Below are 21,626 nucleotides of genomic sequence, written 5' to 3' on the forward strand. Positions count from 1 at the left end.
AGCTCCACCTTACACACACACATGAATAACTCACATAAGAACATATTCTACTTGACTTCTCTTTATGCCTAAAGGTGCACCTGAGTGCACAATTTGCTAGCACTGGCTGTTTGAGATATAACTGTAATTAGGCACAGCCTTGGCCTCAGATGAAGAAATACTGCAAAAAAAAAAAAAAAAAGAGTTTTGGTGTTTGCAGGTCATAGCCCCAGGGCTATAGAATTGTACTAGACATATCAGTAAAAGATAAGTTGCCTCTGACAAAATGCAGAGCATATTCTGTTAAAAACCCCACTTCGTCTTGCTGCACCCTCACAGAAGCGATTGTCCTTCTGTTTTACTGCTAACACAAAGAGGAGCTGATGGGGAGCAGGTAAGTGGAAACAGATTTTTATTACTCCAGCAGCACAGAGAAGTGTATGCTTAATTCAACAACTGATTTTAGCTGTGATTCTGTTACTGCTTATTTCTGCAATGCTTGCAGGAGACAAAAATTTTGAGTTGCCTCTCTGCTGAGGAAGAGACCACAGCTACACATAGTGGCACCACTCTGACGGGAGCGTGTAGTTTCTGCTAGCTGGGAGAGCATGGAAGGAAAACAAGCCATCTGCAAACAAAGTCCATTCTTCTATTTTCTCTCTATCAGATTCATTTTCCAAATCTTTTGTAATTTCCTTTCTTTCTACACTTTTGTTGTAGAGATATTAAACATCAGGTTTTGCTACTGAATATTTTATTTTTTAATTTTGTTGAGAGATTTTCATTCTCAGACCCATTTCTGAGAGGTGTTATATTAGTTCTGTGCGGCTGATGAGTTCATTGGGGCTAAAAGTTGGCCAAGGCCACTGCGTCGGACAGCGGCACGAGCTGCCACAGGGCTGCAGGCTGGGCACATCTGCTCGATATTCCCTCTGTGCAGGTGCTGCCCTGTCACATCAAGCCCCACCTCAAAGCAGTTTTTTTTTGCTGTGTTTGTAAGCCCAAGTGTTTTTGTTTTAAATTGGAGTTCACTGGGGAGGAGGTCTCTGGGCACAGGCCCAAGTGCACTAGCTTTCTTGAAGGGACAATAAAAGTCATTGGTTAATGATGGGACTTGGTAGGTCATGTTGATGTTGGACTTGATGATCCTGAAGGCCTTTTCCAACCTAGATGACTCTATGATTCTGTGTCTGGTGGCATGAAATGGCAATGTGCACCACAGCACCTCAGCCACACAGGTGCACCCCTGGCATTGCTAACTACTAACAATTTCACGTACCTTCCCTGTAAAATCCAGCCCTCTGAGCATCCAGGAGGCTCCTCTAAGGAGCCTTCCTGTGATTCCCAGAGGGTTAGGTAGTCACCACCAAGTAGGATGACCACTTTTTTTGGAGCCAGGTGCCGATGCCAGCCCTACCCTGCAACAGCTGCCACTGTCAGGCCCTATAGCTCAGGATTTGGAGAAGCCATCCAGGGTGAAAGCCATGCAGGTTCGATCTTCCCTTCAGCCTGAGCTTCTGACCCTAATACCAGACCAGGGAATCTTTTGGGTGGGACATTCTTCATTGCTCACGTTGGACCAAAGTCACTTTTCAAGAAACTTTAAATAGCTTTTGAGGATAATGAGCACAACTCATAAATGATTATAAATGATTAGTGAAGTTACATGTAAGAGGGGAGATTAATAATAATGGAAATTTATGCAACCTTACCGCATTTTTAATGCACCTGAGTTGCCCTAGCCATGAAACCTGCCTGCTCCCTGACCCCACTTCTCCTCTCCCTTCTTCCAAGTCTTGAATACTTGCTCATATATATCTGCACTTATCTCACAGGTGGTTACAGGATTTGGTGGCAGTTGAATGCGGGGATGGGTTTTAGAGTTAGGGGCTAAAATTTTTTTTAGCATGACATAAAAAGAGCAGTCTGCAATTTTCAAGGAGAGCCAAGAGGGGACACTCAAAGCAAGGAAGGGTCAGCCTGAACAGCACCAGAACAGGCAGGTGTAGCGCAGCTTCTGGAAGAGGAGAAGAAATTTTGACTTTGTTTGTGACAGTAAGTGGGATAGTGACAGGGCACAGGAAGTACCCAAGGAGTATGCCACAGAGATTTGGCTTTGGTAACAGTAGATGAAACTAGTATTAATTTATAAATCTCACACAATGCTGTAAAAATAATTCAACATAGGGAGTTACCCAAATTGCTGTTGAAGCTAGTCTATTTCTTTAAAGGATAAGTGATTCAGCGAATCTTCAGCTCTTCCTTCTTTTCAATGGTTCTGATTTTGAAAAAATTTTCATACTGAAAATATTTCATTCAAGTTACAGTCTATCAAACTAACACTATATCGGTCTTTTTTCCAAAGCAATAAACTTCCCTACCCTGATAAATGGTTCTTTGCTTCCATAGTCCTTTGTTTTCATGTTTTGCCAAGCATTAGATACAAATAAAGACAAATCTGCTGTCACATTGTCAGAGTAATCAGAATTTCAGGTTTTATTTATTTATTTTTACCATTGGTTGTAAGTACAATGCTATTTTACCGAGCTTCCTATTTCCTTTAAGGGGTTTGGTTTTGTTGTTGTTTTCCCTGGTATTCTGGGCCTTGCTGAAGGTAACAAGGCATTCAGTTTAGATTAAAAATCGACACCACAGTTGCCACATAATTCTCATCTGGTGGAGGCTTCCTTGCGCTGCCAGGCTGCAGGAACTTCTTAATTGTAGGCATGTTGCTCATTTTTGTTTTAAAGGCCTAAAAAATAAAAGCAAGAGGTAAATCCCAACTAATCCAGCAGCAAAGAGTGCTCCTTGCACAGGACACAGGACAACTACTTCCCCCTGCTGATTGAAGAGATCCTAGCATTCATTTAGTGTGCAGATCTAAGCAGTTTCCTTCTGACTAAGAGGAGAAGGACCTGCAAAAAGCCTGCTCTTACCAGCAAAAGCAGTGTTGGAGCAGACAATATCTAAAACTCTGCTGCCTGAAAGAAACTGAAGGCAAAAATTCAACATCCAGGGCATCAAGGATTGTTTTTAAAGGTCCATGAACACTAACCAAGCTCGTGCTCTTTTTCTTTTCTTTGCTGGTTATAACAACAACATGATTTCCACGTTTACCACATTATGGATGTATCTGAGCTCTGTTTATATCTAGCATGGCCACTGTTGTCACATTGTGCCAGCTCTTCTAGGATTGCATGGGTGAGGTGAAATGGCTGGACGCATCCTTGGCTCATCTCAGTTGTCCACTAGAGGACATGTCCACTATGCGTTGCACATTAGGGTAGACAAACTATTTACACAGAGCTGGCAGATGTGACACAGGCCTTTGGGGAGACCTGTTCCCTTCTGGGGTAGTGTTTGGAGGCCACAACAGTGATTAAGGCAGACTTGGGCATCTGAGGTGACAAGAGAGGCCTGTGTCAAGTCAAGCTTCCTGAGACCTCTTACTGTAGCAGCTGGAGATCCCACGGTTAGTTGAGAAATCTTACATACATGAGAACCAATTCTAACAGTGGGGCTAAGGGAGAGGAGCTTCACCAAGTGACAGCCATTTCTTGCTGGCAGATGTATAAACATGATTTCCTATTCCTTAAAAGCACAGGAAAGATAAAGGGGAATGCAAGAAGGAGCAAGAAAAGTAAAAACTGCAAAGTAAGTAAACATCAATTTTAGAAACTTTTCTCTACTGACAGTGAAGGAATCCCTTACAACTAAGCCACGGCTTCAGCAGGACTGTGACCATGCCTGGTGGCTAAGATATTTTCCCAAAAGATGGGAGATAGAGGCCACAATTCCTGAGGCCCAAAAAACTGCATACAGGTTGTAGTATGGCACATGTTGCTGCCCACTTTGTGGCTGAAGCACTTCATTTTGTCACACAAAATTCAGACTTAAACTATTGGGGTTGAGACTTGGGGAAAAGAAAAAAAAAGAATTCCCCTTCTTTCCATTCTCCTCCCTCTCCTGACACCTTTTCCTTATCAGTTCCAAGCAGAAAATCTAGCTGCTGTAGTCTGATGCTGCACTCTTTCTTTTGTTAAGGGTATTAACGACAAAGTCTTTGAGTGCATCCTTCAGGTTAACAGTTTCTAAGCACAAAGAATGACCTTAATGATAGAATTGTCAACCCAAATTTGCATTGCCTGATTGCCTGCACTGCTTTATTTACCAAGATTACAGGCACACGGGTGGACTACTGAACAGTATTTGATTTTTCCAATCTCAGACTATTTGGCTCCACTGTATCTCAATTCTTTATGACTCCTGCAGGCTCACCCATTCACTGAGTTCTACAGTGTGCTGCATATCTGGAAGCTTCTCATTTCTGGTCAAATCTCACAGCAAAAGTGCCTTACTTCTGCTTGGTTTCATACTTTGTATATAGCACAAAAGCAGAGAATTGATTCTTGATGATATTGAGTTGATTTTTGAAAGAAAATGCTGGGTAATGCCAGGGCTTGGGTTCCTAGTCATTCTGTAGAAGTCAGAAGTGGTGAGGTTAATAGGATCCCAAATTTGTAATTCCAGCCAGTACAGAAAATGACACACTGCACTGTACTCCAACATGTCGATCTATATCACAGCCTTAATTTGTTATCTAATATTAGATAGCATCTACAGGCAGGAAGCAGGAAAATGAAAACAGGACAGCTTACATCAGTGATCCCCTTAGGTCGACATTAATTCTTTTGAGAAGCCATACAACAAAGGGAGTATCCCTCCAAGAGGTAACCCTTAACAGGGTTAGCCAGGGGCACAGTGTCTTACAATGAATCAACCAAATCCATTCCCTGCTGTGTTCCATATTAAACAAACGTAGACAGGGATAGTCTGTTGAAGAGCCCACAGAATCAATTTACATAGAATGGAGAGATGATCACTTCAGGATTGTCCCAAAATTAAAGTTGTGAGGTCATGGTACTGCACGGTTCCTGAATTCAGGCATGTTCAGTGACAAGATTACCTGCAGCTGAGGAAACCCTGAAAGCACAGCAGGTATTTTCTCCTCCACTGCTAAAATGACTTCCATTAGCTGAACATCTGCCCAGCTGAATCGGTTGCCCACAAGAAAGTCTTGTCCGTGTTGTTTCAAAACCTGTAGAATACAAGAGAAGATGAATTGCAGATGAGAACTAGACATACGATGCCCGACAGCTAAGTCTCATGGCACAGCTGTAGAGCTGAACAGCAATTGTAACTGAAATTTCAGTTTTTAGCTGCAAGGCTGTGAGCCCAAGTCACTTCATCAATGTCGGAAAAAAATCTTGTAGTATACAAATTACAAACTTGGGTCACTTGGTAATGATGAATGACAAAAGGTACAGGGAAAATGGACAAAACCACAGACTCGAGTAGGCTATTAAGAGTCATAGCATTAGAAATAGGGATAATGGAGGAATTAAAGAGTAACTCAGAGAATTTATAAAATGGCCATTTAGATACTTCATTTCAGGTTATGTCCAATGTCCAGGAAGCAAACTTAAAAATGCAAAATTACAATAGCTAGCCAAAGAGAATCTCTGCCTTTGGGAGCAAGTTATTATAGTCATAAGACCTTCTAGGATGTTCAGCCTTTATTATTGTTTTCCATCAAAGCTAGATGGATGTTACAAAAGTGCAAAATGTTGCCAGATGCCTGAGTCATATGGGTTTGGTTTGTTGTCTCTAAAAGTGGGACGTGCAGAAATCTAGGACTTTTTTTTTTTACTAAAGGAGTCCTAATATCATGGTGTTTTTGTCTCTCTATCTGATTTATTTCCACGGGATTTTTCCATTCTTCTAATGAAAATGCTCCAAATAATATTAAGTATAACAGAGAGGTGTGCTATGAACAAACAGAAGAACGGAACTTTTATCTCAAGGAAAAAAAAAATCATACATGCTTTCTTTTACTTCAGTGAAAATATTTGCTGTGTAAGCTGCAAACATTTTGCTTTCTTTGCTTTGTAGCTGTTCAAATACTACAGCCCTGACAACACAAGATAACAAACAGAAAGTTTGCTGTAGCATTTCCCCTTCTTTGTGAGAGCCAAGAAAGCTGAGGGATCGGATCTAGCCTGCACTACAAGCATGTTCTTATTTTCGGGAAACTTTTTGATAATTGCAAGTACAAGATTTATATGCACATCCTCACCATCACTTACCTTTTCAAAGACTGGGAAGTATCTCTTTGTTGCCTTCTCTTCAATTGAGGCAAGATTTTTCGCCTTTGCCTCAGCTGGAGAGAAAGGTAACATCATAACCATTTGCATCAGATCTGTTACTCCTTCCACATACATGTCGATCCTATCGGAGGAAGACAATAGACAAGAGCATGGGAGTTATTTCATCAGTTTTCTAATTAACTAAGGCAAATTATAGGAATTGTATACCACCACCATAGTGCCAATTTTCACAGCCCATACAAATACAAACTAAAAGGACTAAAACCCTATTTCTGTTGAACAGGATTTCAGAAGCTTTGGTTAAAACTTAACAAAGGCTAGAGACCCTGTTCTTTATTGTGTTAGCCTTTCTCACGCCTTTCTACTGGATTTACAGGATTACATCTGTTGTATGTAATGCAGCTATCAAATAACAGATTGCTCATCAAGTGAAAGGAAATGTTACAGTACCAGGCTCTCTCCTTCAGGTCCTTCCCATAGAGGTTGTATTTCCCCGCTATGTAGCTGAGGATGGCTCTGGTCTGCACCATCTTCATCCCATCGATCTCCACCATGGGCAGCTGCTGGAACAGCAGTTCTCCATCTAGGGCAGAAAGTTGAGGAAAAGCTTATTAGTTCCTCCTGGACTTCCAGCTGTACAGGAGAATGCATTTCTTTTGGAGTGTAAATCATTGACGACTTGCCCTTATTGAACTCCATGCAGTAATTTAACATTGTGGGAAAGATCAAATGCTGCTAATAGGCATCAGAGTTTTGTAGCTGGGTCACCACAGTGCAGCTGGGCCCCTCGCTTTGCAGCTCTGCCAGAGCTTCGCTGGCTGATGGGAACTGGCTCCTCTGCACTGCTGGACCCTGGCCCTGCTGGCAGGAAAAGACTCAGCCAGCAGTTGCAGCCCAAGGGATCGGAGGAGAATAAAGAGCCATATTAAATCTGAACTTCAAAAAAAATTCAAAAGTTCAATTATTTTGAATACAGATCAGTTTCTTGGCAGGACATAAAGACCACTGCCCCTGCCCTGGTAGTCCCCTTTTCTCCTGGTGCTGGAAGGGGTTTGGCTGATCCTCCAGCGAGGCAGTGCCGAGAGCTCAGCTGCCATAAAGGTTCGGCACAGAAAAGCCAGTCTTTTCTACACCAGTTTTCTGCTGGACTAATTCCCTGTCTTTGGAGATACTCCCTGCTCCATTTACACAGTCAGGGCATCCAAAGAACAACCCTGCCTTGTTAAAATCAGATCAAAACTCTGAATTCGAGTAGGCAGCTGTCACTTTGCACTGCTGAAAGTTAATCATTGGTTTTAATTGCTTGACCTTAATCTATTCATTGCACATTTCTTCATAGTAAACAAGTTTATTTTCGTAGGCACTTTTGCCCACTTTCTTCTCCACAGAGCTACTAAAATGCTTTGCTAACCTCAAAGAAATAAACCTTCTTCACTCATTCTACATTATTTGCAGTTTAAATGCTCTCTCTGTAGCTAGGAATAGCCTGTGTTTGTTTCTCAGAAACATTCACAGGTGGATCATATGTTATCATATCCAGAACACACTTCTGCAGACTGAGGAAAAAATATCACCTGTAAGAAGGCCCCCATCTAGTGCAAACACTATGGAATAGGAAAAACAGCAGCTACACAAGGATACTTTTCAGCAGAAAGATGCATGAAGTGGATAATAAAATCTGACTTTCTGTCCCTTGACAAAAGGTGTGATGTAGCAAATGTGAGAAAAGTGAATGCCTGGTTTGTTTTTTATCTACAGAAAAGAATTTCTCTCTTATGACCAGCAGCAGGCTGCCTGCCTAACCTTGCAATGAAGGCCACTTCACATAAGCCCCGCACAGAATATTTTTGCAGGATTTAAATCAGTTTGCCAGTCATTTTGCTGATTGTACTGTGCTGTCTGTGAGCAACCAGGAACAAAAAAAAAAAAAATCATCTAGACCAATCTGTCACAGAACGGCAGTGCTTCTTGACATCGGGGTAGCAACTTGGGCAACCTGTGGCCAAGCAGATTGAGCCAAGCTACTTGCTGTCAGGCCAGGGGTATGGGTCTGACCAGGAGGATGCTCCTGACGTCTCTCAGCCTCCAAGGCAGCTGGCTGGCTGCAGACTGCATGGTGGAAACAGCCTCTGTCCCAGGCTGAATCCTTCACAGTGCTGGGGAACTGCTTAGATCGTCAGCTGCCATGGGCCAAAGTCACTCCTGGACCATCGTAACAGCGCGGTGGTGCAGAGCACAGCATGCCCCAGCAAAAGGTGTATTGGCATGGAAAAAAAAAAAAAAAAAAAGAGGGAGAGGCAGTGGAGGGTTATTCATGTTCAGCCCTGCCTTGCACAGCTGGCAACATGCCAGCAGTCCTTTATCAGGTTGACTAATATTTGTCTTTCTCCAACTCATTGTACCAAAGCCCGCCTTTTCCTTTATGTTCTCAGGTTCTTAAGCTCAATATACATACATGTAGAGGCTCTTGATCTTCTTTATAGTATTTCCCTGTCCTTTTCATTGCCACTTAACTCTCCTCTCTGGCGATGGATAGGCTTGGATACTATATGCAGGATTATACCACCCCATCTGGATTAGGTATCCCTGAGAAGGAAATTCAGATTTGGGCTTTCACTACCTGAGATATCGTATTTAGAGCTCTATCTGCTGTCTGTACACTGCATGGCTCTCCCATATCACCAGATTCCCAACCAGATAGACCTGCAGCTGTAATTCTGATCTTACTGACACCACTTTTGTTGGGTTGCTTTGTTCATTTTAGCTTTGCTGTCGCTCTTCTTTAAACACAGCTTCCCCTTTCTGCTTAGGCAGCCAGAGCACAGCCAAGTCCTTTTCCAGGTGTCTTAGTATGTCTGGGCAAGTTCAGCCTGATGCCTCTCTGGTGTGCTGGGAGGTTTCTGTAAAATGTCTTGGTCAGCAGGAAAACTGTGGGACAGGAGCACTCTGTAGTGCCCCTCACAGTCCCCACTCCTTCCCCACTCAGGCACCAAGGTCTTCTCCTTCCAGGGTGGCTGCAGGAGGCTTTGCTGCTGGGTTTCATCTGACTAAGTCTGAAAGGCTGTGGCTGGGGCTATGCACTGGTGTTTGGGAACTGGTTTCCTTTCTGGCTTGCTGCTTTGACCATGTCAGGCTTCCCGCTGGTCTCTCTTCTGGCTTCCTGTATCTTTTTGTCTGGGGGAAGCTTCGTGGCTCAGGTACGTCCTGCTCAGCTGGCCTGACAGCTTACTGCCATGTCAAGCCCTACCTTAGACATCCAAAATTCCTCCCTGTTGTTTGCACAAGGGTATACAATGTAAGGACTCTCACTGGTGTGCTCACACAGAACCTAGTACAAAAGAAAACTCTTTCCTACGAATTTTGGTGCCATGCAAGCCTTTCCACCTCCCCAGGGTTCAGATCCTACATCGGATGGGATCACACGTCCCATCTTTACTAGTTAACTCTACAACACCTCGGGCCAGCTGGCACAGAGCAGCCACACTCACTCAATTCAGCTCTCTCTGCCTACACAATATGCTGGTCACAGCTAAAGTACATCTTGGAGATGGGCCTGGCCAGGTCCCAGGAGCTGCCTCAGAGAGTGCGATCTGCCTAGGACCCATGCTAGCAGTCCAACTGAACAGATAACCAATTTGTACTTAGGAATACAAGAATCCAAGTTGTACATATGAATGTTTGCTATCCGTGCTCAATGTATTACTAAAAAACACAGTCATAGAAGCTGGAACTTCTAGCTTACAGGAGTTATTTAGCACTGCAAAGAGCAGGTTACACGAAACTAGTATTTTGGTGTGCTAGGCACGCACCTAGAATTTTGCATTGGTTTACGTAAACCAATTTTAAACCACAGATTTAGCTAAATTGGAGCAATTTTTTGACAGACAATGCCTTAGGTATCATATTCTTACCTTTGACTAACTTTTCTAACTGTTCTCTTGTTTCCACAAAGTTCTCTTCAAACTGGAAAAGAAGAGAGAAGAACGTTACATGGCTGTACTTCAAACTTTCTTCTGTGAGTGACTGCACATAACCAGACACAGACACAGACACAGATTTCTAGGTTGGAAGAGACCTCAAGATCATCGAGTCCAACCTCCGACCTAACACTAAGTACTCCACTAAACCATATCACTAAGCTCTACATCTAAACGTCTTTTAAAGACCTCCAGGGATGGCGACTCCACCACCTCCCTGGGCAGCCCGTTCCAATGCTTAATAACCCTTTCGGTAAAGAAGTACTTCCTAACATCCAACCTAAAACTCCCCTGTCGCAACTTTAACCACGAACAGAACAACCCAATCAAGCCGGGCACGATGAGCTGGGTCTTCAGCTGCAGATGCCCTGAGGATTCCCCACCCGTTCCCACAGCCGGGAGGAGCGGAAGGGCCTGGCCACTTCTGCCTCTGTGCACAGGTGCAGAAATAACCAAAGCGCATGTAGAAACAGAGCACAGGCATCTACAGGAGGAAGACAGGTTGCAGCCAGTGCCAAGGGAAGCACAGGGTAAATCAGCCAACACCACCCCCAGAGCAAGGAGGCCAACACCACCTTTTTTTTTTTTTTTAATATACAACTGGAAAACTCAGATTCATTAAGGGTCTTTAAAAAATTCCCCATCTTTACCCATTATGATTACTTCAGCGGACTCAACTGTAAGCTCCACAGAGTTTGCATCCCAAATACCAGCCACTGATCATGGTTGGTCCATTGCCACTGGCCAAATAAATTTCACCACCCTCCTGCAGTCACTTACACTCTGTGTGCATGTTAAATTGTTGCATACAGTGTCCAGTTGGAAACATCAGCATGGAACAAGATGCCAAGTGTCAACTAACCTCCACGCCAGCCGCTGCCAGCAGCCATCGGACCGGCTCCATTCGCCCCCTTCCATTAATGTAGATGAGCCTGGGCTTCCCTGACATGCTGCTGAGCTCCTGGATCCCTGAAAAATATTAAGCTGAAAACAAATGTCTCATAAAGCTGGTGTAAGCATCATTATTTCGGGGACAAAAAAAAAGAAAGGGAAAAAAAAAGCCTTTTATTTTCACTATGCCTACTGGAATTGCCCATCCTCTAATTTAAAATATAAAATGAAAGATGCACCAGGGATGTGACACAGCTTATGCTAGGAAAGGAAAGATGTGCAGACTGGTAAAGCCTTTCCCAGCGCTACTAGGAAGTCTTTTTTTTTTTTTTTTTTATGATGCAAACACAGACATGCTTAAACAAGCGCTATGGATCCTGAGCTACTGCGGGAAGCTTGCTGCATTACAAGACAGTTATACAACATCACTGAAAATCCTGCCACATCCCCAGGGTAAGTTATTCAGTTACCCTCACTGCCATAGCTCCACTGAAAAGAAGCACAAGATGTTTTATTGCTAGGCTGGAATTTGTCTAGCTTTGTTTGCCAGATGTCAGAGTGCCTTACGAAGCTTCACCTGCCATCCACTTCTTTCTTGAAGTAGGATTATTATGACCATAATGATTAAATGAATCATTAATCTTCCCTTTATTCCACGAAACAGGCTGAGCTTCCTTGGTGGTCCCCTTGAATGGCCCACAGCCTGTTCCCTTGTTGCTTATGGTCTCCCTTGAAACCAGACCTGGAGCCTGGCTGCAGGCTTCAGGTGCCTCCCAGGCATCCCCCAGGGCACCAGAGCACTGCGTGCCCCAGAGACATGCACCACTCTCTGAGAGGCTCTCAGCAGCTCATGTTTCCTTGCCCTGATTTCTAAAAAATGGGACTAGCGTTCCCCTTCACAAACATGTTAGTATCATACTCTAATGACCAGGAGAAAAAAAGCTTAAAAATGGGTAACTTAAGCATGTCCAAATGTCTCAGAAACCAAAGAGTAAAGTGCTTGATTTAAAAAAAAAAAAAAAAAAAAAAAAAAAAAAAAAAAAAGGCAAACAAACCAACAAACAGAAGCCTTTACCAATGGTCCCAGTTTTCCTAGTGCTAACAGCTGAAGCTGCAATACCAGGTCTGTAGCACTGTCATGATTATATCCACATAACGTGTCCCGCTGCCCCCACATAACATGTCCCCAGTCAGTTTCAGTATGCTCTAGTGAAGTTTTCTTTTACACTTTTTAAAGTGTTCTTAAAATAAAACGTGTTCAGAACACACTTTGCCAAAACTTGATTTCAAAGAGCAATCAGATTGAGAGCTCTCCCTTGAGCAATTCTGTTAAGAATTAAGTCCTATCTCTACACTAAAAGAGGATACTTTTGGTAAATTTGACATGATCCAAATATACACAAAAGAGAAATGACCACCTCCAGTTTTAGAATGCAAACAGCTGCTGCTACTGGCAGTGCTTTACCTGTAAAACAGCAGCTGCATCATTTTCTGCACATGTTGCGTGAATAGCATTTACTACATGACAGTGCAACTTAGCTCTGTAGTTCAAGGCTACCGAATTAGTGCCTCTTCATTATCACACTTATCAAAAACGTCACAACCATATCATTTCTGCACACATTGCCCCAACTTGTGATGTGCAGAAATTTACAGCAAATAGGACTTTTCCTTTAACTAGCAAAACAACAGTTTCTGCAACACCAAGTATATGAAACATAATCAGCTTGGAAAATCATCTGTTGTTTTCCTGACAAAAGCAGAGGGAGTGCAAAGCCTTAGGAATCATTTTTATCATTTTACATGAACAAGAAATTCTATGCAAGATTTAAATTATGTGAAAAGAAAAATGACAAATGGACAATAAAAATCTGTCATCAGCTAAGTTTTTAAAAAATAAATAGTGACTATCATCCATAAGTGGACGTTAATTGTTTTAAACTTCTGATGTAGAAAAAAATACTTGTTTTCCTGGTAGTCTTCTGAATCTTTAGATCCACTGAGTGTGTCTCCACCGACTACAAAAGGACCTCACACATGGAGCTCACACAGACACCTACATTTCGGTGCCTGGATCTGGAGCTGAGTCTTGACCTGAGAGCTCAATTCAGTTGGCTATGCCTGTGCATCTAATGCCACTTGAGATGTGCAGATAGCACTCTGGACTTGCTGGGGCCCCCTGTTTTCCTGAAAAGTCAGCCTGATGCTTGGCAGGAAACAGTAGATTCAGTCAAACTCTCAGCATCACTTCAGCGGAAACCCACAAAGCACTTCAGGTCCAAAAGCAAATGGATGTGTCTATGTACATGTTTGCTGCTTTTGTCTAAATGCCATATTTAGATCGTATTCCCTCTCTTTGTGGTTTATATCCTGCTTTACTCAGCTCTGAACTACACCACAGGGCTGCTTTCTCAGTCCTGCAGCTCCCAGCTTACTCTACGCTGCACATGAACTTTAGAGAGCAGAGAATTTACATTACCTCAACAAATGCTCTAAAATATCTGGAAGGAGCTTCACTAGAAACAGTACCTTAAGCACTTAAAGAAAATAGTTTTGAAGTTAGGACTTACCTTCTGAGCTTAGCCTCTGCTGAACACAGGCGCCTTCCCTTCCTAGTTTATCTCTGGAGCTCCTCCTACCCCTGGGGAGTTTCCAGCCATACCCAATTACAGAGAATATTCTCCCATTGCTGTAAAACTGGCACTACAGAGCTTAAAGGCGTACGTGTCTGAAAAGTTCCGTCCAAGGCCGAGACTTTCTTTCTTTTGCAGTTTGCTGATTCACCTATACCATGGGGGTAGTTGCAGAGTTTCTCGTGGCCATCTATTCAGGCTCCTCTCTTGGAGTTATTGGGGTGTGTTACCCCAATGCCTTACATACAGGAGCAAGACACTTCAAAACATTGAGAACATTATAGATTTTTCTGGATCTTATTTAGGGTAATAGCAACTACTTAGAAGTAACCCGTAAAGTTTCTAGGCCTATCTCACTACTTAACAGTAACCACGTTTTTTATTTTCTGTGTTATCTGGCCCAGAAAATATGCGCGAAGTATGGGAAAACAATGCCCAGCTACTTCAAAATACAGTTTGCCAGTGCTTAGTGATAACTTGGTATAAAAAAATAGATAAGCAGCTTATGTCAGAACTGAACCCGTGTCTTAAGGCAATAGCATTATTTTGCAAATTGAGTGTATGTGGCAAATACCCAGGTAGAGATAAAATAAACTATGATTTTCCTGTGCTGTTTCAGTGAGATATGACTGCCTCAGCTTTGCTATCTAGATGTCATATGAAATGACCAAAACTAACAGTGGATATGAACAGACAAAAGGTGGTCTGGCAGATGGGAAACAGGATTTTGACACCAAATATCAGGTCCTCTAGTGTAGGCTTGCACAGGATGTTGGGCATCACTTTACACCTGCATTAGATATTAGTACAGATAATCTGAAGATCTGTTCATAAAACCCACACTGTTGTCAAAATTGTATTTATCAGTCTAAAGCCACGACTGTACCAACATAGCACCTCAAGATGGGGAATCTCAGGACAAAAATCTCTAGCTAGCTATCTGGAGGAAATCCCCCAAAAGCTGCTATTTTATTTTTTCCTCACATTTATGGTTTTGTGATGGTTTCTCTGTCTGAAAATTGCTGTCAGTCTCTTCCACAGGATGCAGTTTCACTAGAGGCTTCTTGGAAATTTGAAATTTATGCATTTCAGAGATTGATGGTGTCAGCAAAATACAACTGTATGGCTCTTCCTCATGCCTAATTCTCTCTCTCAGGTTCATCATCTAGTGAATAAAGCACAGCCTTAAATGTATGCTTCTGCATTGCTTCCATGTCAAACCCAGTTAGCTCCCTCCAGAAAATTCCTGAGTACAGGTCATAAGTTCATACCTGTCTGCAATGACAGCACTAAATCAAGATTAATCTATTCCTGCTTTTGAGGTCTCTGGTACCAGCAGGTACCTGAGTGCAAGGGTTGGTTCAGGAGCAGTGACCAAAGCATGCAAGTCTTCCTTGTCCTTCCTGCAGTCTCCAGTGCTGCCAAGGGCAGCAGGAGGGCTTGATGGCTAAGAAGAGGGGGTCCATTGTTCTCTTTTTTATTTTGCTTTCAGCACAACCTTTCATAATGTAATTTCTAAAGCTCCTTTGACATCTATATCTGTTGCCTATGAGGTTACTTTCATCTATAACTAGAATAGCTGTTCTATGAACCTCTAGAGTAGAAAAGAAAACGAGTTTCTTTTATAAAACATTTGGTAAGCCACACCTGTGAGTATTGAAGCAGCTGGCATGGATCCCAGGTACAACTTAAATGACTTTGGGTTGGGCATAGGCAGATTTTAAATAATGCACGTACTGTACCCCAACATGTCAAGTTCCCACTGTGCTCTGCAGACACCTTTCATTGTGATGTAGCTTGGAGAAGTCCGAAGACTTCCCTAAAGGAACTTGCCTGTGATCCTCACAAGTCACCCTGCAGCTGGCCAGCGGGACCGTACCTGCTTCCAGCTTCCAGCAGCATCCTGCCAGAGGTGAAGACAGCGTATACAGCTAAATGCCACGGGAGAATTAAGCAAGAGAGAATTAAGAGAATTAAACAGATTCTCCCTTTGCTTCCGATCAAGCTCTTAAAGTGAAGCACAAGCCGTGATAAAAAATGAGAGTCCACGTGAATAGCTAGAACAAGCCGTGTGTCACGCAAACCCAGACTTGCCAACTTTTCGTAATGTAACCCTTCGGTGACTGCTCTGGTTCTGTCGTGGAAGATTTACCGAGCTCCCAAGTACAAGGTCAGCCAAGCCCATGTTCACCTTCCTGCATATCTCTGCAAGCTGTTTGGCACCTGTCCAGACCACCAGCACAGAAAAGTCTGAGAACAGAAATCCTAATCCTGATTTACGCCCATGGCGGTGCTAGCTAAGAGAGCTTAAATGGAGAGCCAGAGACGAGATTTATGCTAGTAGACGAAGAGAGGCCAGCGCACAGACCCCAGCACTGGCATGTGCCTCTCCGTATAGCAAAAGTTTCCTAACATAGCATTTACCTGTGCCAACTAGTGCTGTCCCACATGGCTCCCAGGCACCACAGGTGGGGAAGCATAGGCTTCATAGGTCATTTCCAATAACTAGTTTAGGTGTGGCCACCCTGCCTTGGGGACTGAGATTGGTTGCAGAGACTTGAGCTTCACCATGCCAAGGGCTGCAAAGTCAGAGAACTCTCCTGGAGCAATATGACCAGCACAGACATTGACAAATAACACAGACTGATTGTTTGAGGGGGTCTGGACAGAACCTAGAGCGACATTTAGTGATGCACCCAGGAACGAGGACAGTGAGGACAACGTGAGGGTAGGCTACAAGCTAGTGGGCAGGGAAAGATGCCTTATGTGACTTACAACTCTGGGCAATGTCAGGGGCAAACCTAAATACCAGTTACGCACATGCCCCAAAGGAGCATAATCTACAGAGGTATTTAGCCATCAATTTGTAATACTTTAAAATAAGTTTAAGACACGTCAGTTTATAGAATGTTACTACTTGGATCCTTTACCACTTATTGGCTGCTGACCTAAGTACCTCAGCATGGTCAAAAGGCTTATTATGTAAGCATGAGATATGCAAGATCAAGGCTTTAAAGCCAACTGAAAAGTAACTCTAATCCATATTGTGAAATATTTATCTTAAATAAGTCAGGTATCATAATGACTTATTTCAATAGTAACTTGTGTGTGTGTCCTCTGTATGGTTTCTGGCATGTGCTGTGAAGACTCCCAGTTTATGTGCATTGTTACAACCTAAACAGATAATAACCTAATTTAGGTTTAAAGAATTATTGTCTTCAAAAGGGGATGTTGGGAAGTAAGATAGAACTTTCAATCCTATTTTTATCTGATGTTGATCAAGCTGGACAATAAAAGCTGTCAATAAAAGATTAAAAATGATTACTTGAAAATATTTAAAAGTGGCTTTTGTCCTGTGAGACATTTTTTTTATTTGCTTTGGTCATTGTCTTTATAAAACCAGATTTATTTATACAACTCATATAAGGAGAAACAGATTTTATTGACAACAAAGACAATTTCTTCTGTTATAAAACAGCTTTGTTTTTATTGAAGTTAGTGTTTCCCTGGAGATCACCAGAATTTTCATAAGACCCAGCATTCTTTATACATATTTTAACCTCAGTTTCTCTTCAAAGACAAATATTCTCTCATTTCCTTAGACTCATCTATGCAGATCCGTCAGGAGAGAAAGATTCAATGAAAGAGCAATGACACATTATTTATACAATCTACAACTATCTGACTTTTAACATAATCTTTGTTCGGTGTTTTGTGTCATCTTCAAAATTATAAGATACATGTGTTTTAATGATATTTATGAGTAAAATGCTACCTCTGCATTCACCTGTCTTACAGATACATTCAACAGTAAATGTAATCTCAATATGAGATTTTTTTGTCCCTGTTGCATGTTCAATATCATATAAATCTAGAACAAAAATCAAAAGTTCAACTAGGAAAAGGGGCTGAAAAATGACTGCAGATGGAACTTCACTTCATTTTCTGTTGAAGATTCTTTGTGTTAATGCTACAGCTTCTTCATCTTGTGGTGACCTTCTTGTCAGGTTGGAGGAAATTTTTAATTGTGGCAATGTTGCTTTCACTTGCTTTAAAAGCCTAAAATTGGAAACAATTCAACTTCTAAGAAGAAGGGTGGGAAAAGTTCTAATGACAAGCCAAGACTTGTGAAATAAGCCTCATCAGGTGGTGGTTCAAAACTGGGAGGGAGCAGTTTCCTAGAAGTAGATGATACAACCTCAGAGAAAAGTAGGTACAAGTCAGATGGTACAAGTCATAGAATCATGAATGACTCAGGTTGGAGGGGGCCTTAAAGACCATCTAGTTCCAACCCCCTGCCATAGGCAGGGATGCCACCCACTAGATCAGGTTGCTCAGGGCCCCATCCAGCCTGGCCTTGAACACCTCCAGGGGCGGGGCATCCACAGCTTCTCTGGGCAACCTGTGCCAGTGCCTCACTACCCTTACAGTGAAGAATTTCCTCCTAATGTCTAGTCTAAATCTATTCTCTTTTAGTTTAAGACCATTCCCCCTTGTCCTATCATTATCTACCCAAGTAAAGGGTCCTTCTCTAACTTTTTTATAAGATTCCTTTAAGTACTGAAGGGCAGCAATGAGGTCTCCCCGGAGCCTTCTATTCTCCAGGCTGAACATCCCCAGCTCTCTCAGCCTTTCTTCATAGGAGAGGTGCTCCAGCAAGAGAAGGTGTAAAACAATGGAGTTTGTTTTACAAAACATGTCCAAAAAACTGGGATAATCTGCCTTTCAGAATTTAATCTTTCAGAGCTAGAGAGCTGCTTAACCCCTGAAAGTTCATGATTTCTTCCAAGATTCCACGGCACTAATTATTATACACTTGATATCACTTTTATCCTTTCAAGTTCATGACCTCAGTGACATTCTTGACAAATCATGACAATGATTTCTGCAGTCCTAGTGTGAAACTGTTGCCTTTTTTTTTTTCTGCTTGTATTTTGCTGCTTTTATGTCTTATTCCACTTATAAGACAGGGAATATGAAAATCACCCTCCCTCTCTTACTGGAACCACAAACATAAAAAATAATTTATATAATAGTTTTGTTTGTCTCTTTTTAAACACATAGGACCATAATTCACTTCTCACATACATTTCTCAGCTTCGCTTTTACTTATTATTACTATTATTTTATGTTCTCTGTGCTTTACTTTGTAGACTGTGTTTCCTGATCCTCTCTCTATTACTTCTGCATTCCGGCAAGGAACTGCCGAAGTATTTTAACTTCTCTTCCACAAAGCTTGGAATGAATATGACTGTCTTACTATTTGATTTAATTACCTGCAGCAAAGAAAATTTGGAGATAATGTGGACGCTTTCACTTCTGCCATCAGGATTGTTTCATCAGTTGGATTTCTGCCCAGGTGAGCTGGTTTCCAACAAGGAATTTCGAGGAATTCCAAGGAATCTTTTAAAATCTACAGAAAGTGGGAGAAATTTTCATATATATCAGCATATTCCAGTCTCAGCTAAAAGATTATTAAAATATTTTACCTTTACCCACCTTGTAAATTAGGTGTTGTATATAAACAGGAAAAACCTGATTATTTTGGCAATGGAAAACATGGGCGAAATCCTTCTCTTTGACTTAAGACAGTGTACCTAGGGAATGTACTCAAAGCAGAATTAAGATTCTAAAAGTAAGGACTGAGCACAAGGAAGTAGGAATGAGCACATTGCACTCACCTTTGGAATGGAAGATACCTTGCACTGAGGCAATTTATTGCCTGGGGCTGGGAAATTCCTACCTTCTTGTACAGCTAATGATGGGTCTCATTAATGAATTAATGAGCGTGATTCAGGATCCACTTCTGGTCCTCTCCATTGACTGCAAAGAGATTTTGGGTCTTGGTAGGTTTGATTCAGTCCCCAGTCTCTTAAATTCTGACAACACAGTAAGAACTGTGCTGTTTGCTATCAAACATGCAAACATACCAAAAGGAGGTACTTAAGGTTTAAATACAGGTCATTGTTGGAAGCTCTCCATCCAGTAAGACTTTTAGCTCAGACTATCATCTGGAAGGCTTACTCTTGTGTTTCAAAACAGGAAAATGGACATCCATCTCTTCTGTATGTCCATTTTGTGATTATGGGGAGGTGGTCTGTCACCTTCTGCCTGACCATTAAAGAGCTCACTTTTTAATGCAGATAGTACTATAATTCAAGAAAGTGACCCACTCCTCAGTACTGATAGACATAAAATTGTGACTAGCTTGATTCAAGAGGAAAATAATTTCTAAGATTTTAAAAACTGAGCAAAATTGAGTCATTAAATACAGAGTTGATGGAAATATTCATGACCTAAACCTACATTTCGGGATTATTTCTGCATCCCTGGTCAGGAATATTGAAAAAAGGCTTTGGGGTACTTGAGAACCAGGGTGATGCTGTGTATAATCTTTATATACAAGGTAATAAATCTGTAACAAGTAAAACAGTGTAAATGCGCTCACGTTATAAAAGTGGGGCTATGTTTCAATGTGTCTCCCAAGGCTGGTACAAAGTTGGACTAGGTGATCTTTCAAGGTCACTTCCAGCTGAACTATTCTGTTTTATAGCAAACATGGGAATCTATGTTAGGATAGCATTTTTTATTATATACATTACGTGTATTAGGAGAGTGTTTTTTATTAACTTACCTCCAAACAGAGTTTGGTCATGATAGCTAAGTACATAACCTTAACCAATAAAATTGTGCAACATTATACAAAAAGATGTATGAATCCTTCTGTAGGTTAAATCTTACCATAGGCTTACATAAATGATTTAATAACTACTGTCCAGACATTTCCATCCACATGTTTCAGGTCTATAAGGTGCTTCCTGTGGACACCTTCAGCAATAAAATCAGCACTAGCTGCCCTAGTGTTGTAGCTGAACGCAGAGATTCCTAGTCTTTCTCATAAGAATGACCAGAAAAGACAGATCAGTTTTTGAGGCCTAAACCTATACATTTGTCTTCAATAGTCTGGTTTGGAAAGGTGTGCCTCTTGCTTCAGGGACCAGGACACCATGCAACCCGTGAAGTCTGTCCCTTTCCTAGTGCAAAAACATTTTCTGGATCCAACAGAAGTACTTTCTCCAGCCTCAAGCCTGGACGGCTTCACATGAACACCTGTTACTATGAGCAAGAAGGTACCATGGCACTAGAAAAATAAACAATGTGCTTGTTTAATTAAGGTTAAGATACACTCATGTTGCACCTTTTTTCTTTTTATGTTGTGTGGGCAGGCATACTTTGCATGTGAGAACTTAAACAATGAGATACTCTGCAACGTGTGAGAGCTACGCCTTTCATTGCAAGGCTGTCTCCATGCAAGCCCGTCTTAGGCAAACTTTATCAGAAATGATTGGCCAAAAGGTCAGCCCGAGAGTAAAGATCTCCTACAGCAAATCTGCTGACTAATAGCAGAGTTTGATAAGGTAGTTACTTCCTTGACAAAGGGGGTGGAGGGATGATCTGTGCATGAGCTAATGTGTATCTGAGTAGGCTGGCACAGCTGGGATCCTGAGCTAAGCTTGGGAGTATCAGGCTGAAGGATAAGGTTAAGCTCCTTCTGCCTCTTGCCAGAAGGAAGGTAATGTTACCATTCCATCTACTCTTGGGTGACCTTTCCACGTGTGAGTTTGAAAGGTTCTGCTGCAGTGTAGAAATTATTCTGAAATGGAAAGTATAGTAGGGCAAGCAACAGAAAGAAATTGGAAGCTACAGCATTGTTTATTCATTTTCAGTGTACGTACTGATTCAGGTCACCAAATCTCACATTTCCTCCCTCTTGTCACTTTTCTTTTTTATCTTCTGCAAACTTTGTTAATTTTTCTTTCAGTTCCATAAAATGACATGAATAAAATCTTACATAAAATGTCAAATTGCAAAGTGCCGAGGACATAACTCTGTTCAACTATCTAACGTGTAGTTACAGAGAGGGCAGGAACAGACTCTTCTCAGAGAAGCATGCTGAAAGAATGGGAGAGAACTGCAAC

General features: G+C 41.9%; 1 protein-coding gene across 3 annotated transcripts; it reads right to left on the bottom strand.

The window, feature by feature from the left end:
• Positions 1-2,448: 2,448 nt before the first annotated feature.
• On the bottom strand, positions 2,449-13,725 carry LOC118246218 (glutathione S-transferase-like). Of its 3 annotated transcripts, none has more exons than XM_035543098.2 (7): positions 13,585-13,725; positions 10,986-11,107; positions 10,058-10,109; positions 6,597-6,729; positions 6,126-6,267; positions 4,946-5,077; positions 2,449-2,731 (listed from the first exon to the last, which is right to left on the bottom strand). In XM_035543098.2, exons 2-7 carry the CDS (start codon positions 11,070-11,072, stop codon positions 2,606-2,608), a joined length of 672 nt encoding a protein of 223 aa, XP_035398991.1. In that variant the 5' UTR covers positions 11,073-11,107; positions 13,585-13,725; the 3' UTR covers positions 2,449-2,605. The 3 variants fall into 3 exon arrangements, with proteins under 3 accessions (XP_035398991.1, XP_035398990.1, XP_035398994.1); XM_035543097.2 differs by having other exon boundaries at positions 10,986-11,092; positions 13,585-13,698; XM_035543101.2 differs by lacking the exon at positions 4,946-5,077.
• Between the last annotated feature and the right edge of the window lie 7,901 nt (positions 13,726-21,626).

The sequence above is a fragment of the Cygnus atratus genome, chromosome 3 (assembly GCF_013377495.2).
Source record: "Cygnus atratus isolate AKBS03 ecotype Queensland, Australia chromosome 3, CAtr_DNAZoo_HiC_assembly, whole genome shotgun sequence".
In the NCBI taxonomy this organism is placed as follows: Eukaryota; Metazoa; Chordata; class Aves; order Anseriformes; family Anatidae; genus Cygnus; species Cygnus atratus.

Excerpts from the sequence above, each read along its gene's own strand:
- LOC118246218 (XM_035543098.2), bottom strand. The coding sequence starts at position 11,072 with ATGTCAGGGAAGCCCAGGCTCATCTACATTAATGGAAGGGGGCGAATG. Across the intron at positions 6,268-6,596 it reads GACCTGAAGGAGAGAGCCTG|GATCGACATGTATGTGGAAG; the intron begins GTACTGTAACAT and ends TTCCTCCGATAG. Across the intron at positions 2,732-4,945 it reads CAGGGTTTCCTCAGCTGCAG|GCCTTTAAAACAAAAATGAG; the intron begins GTAATCTTGTCA and ends TTTATTTTTTAG.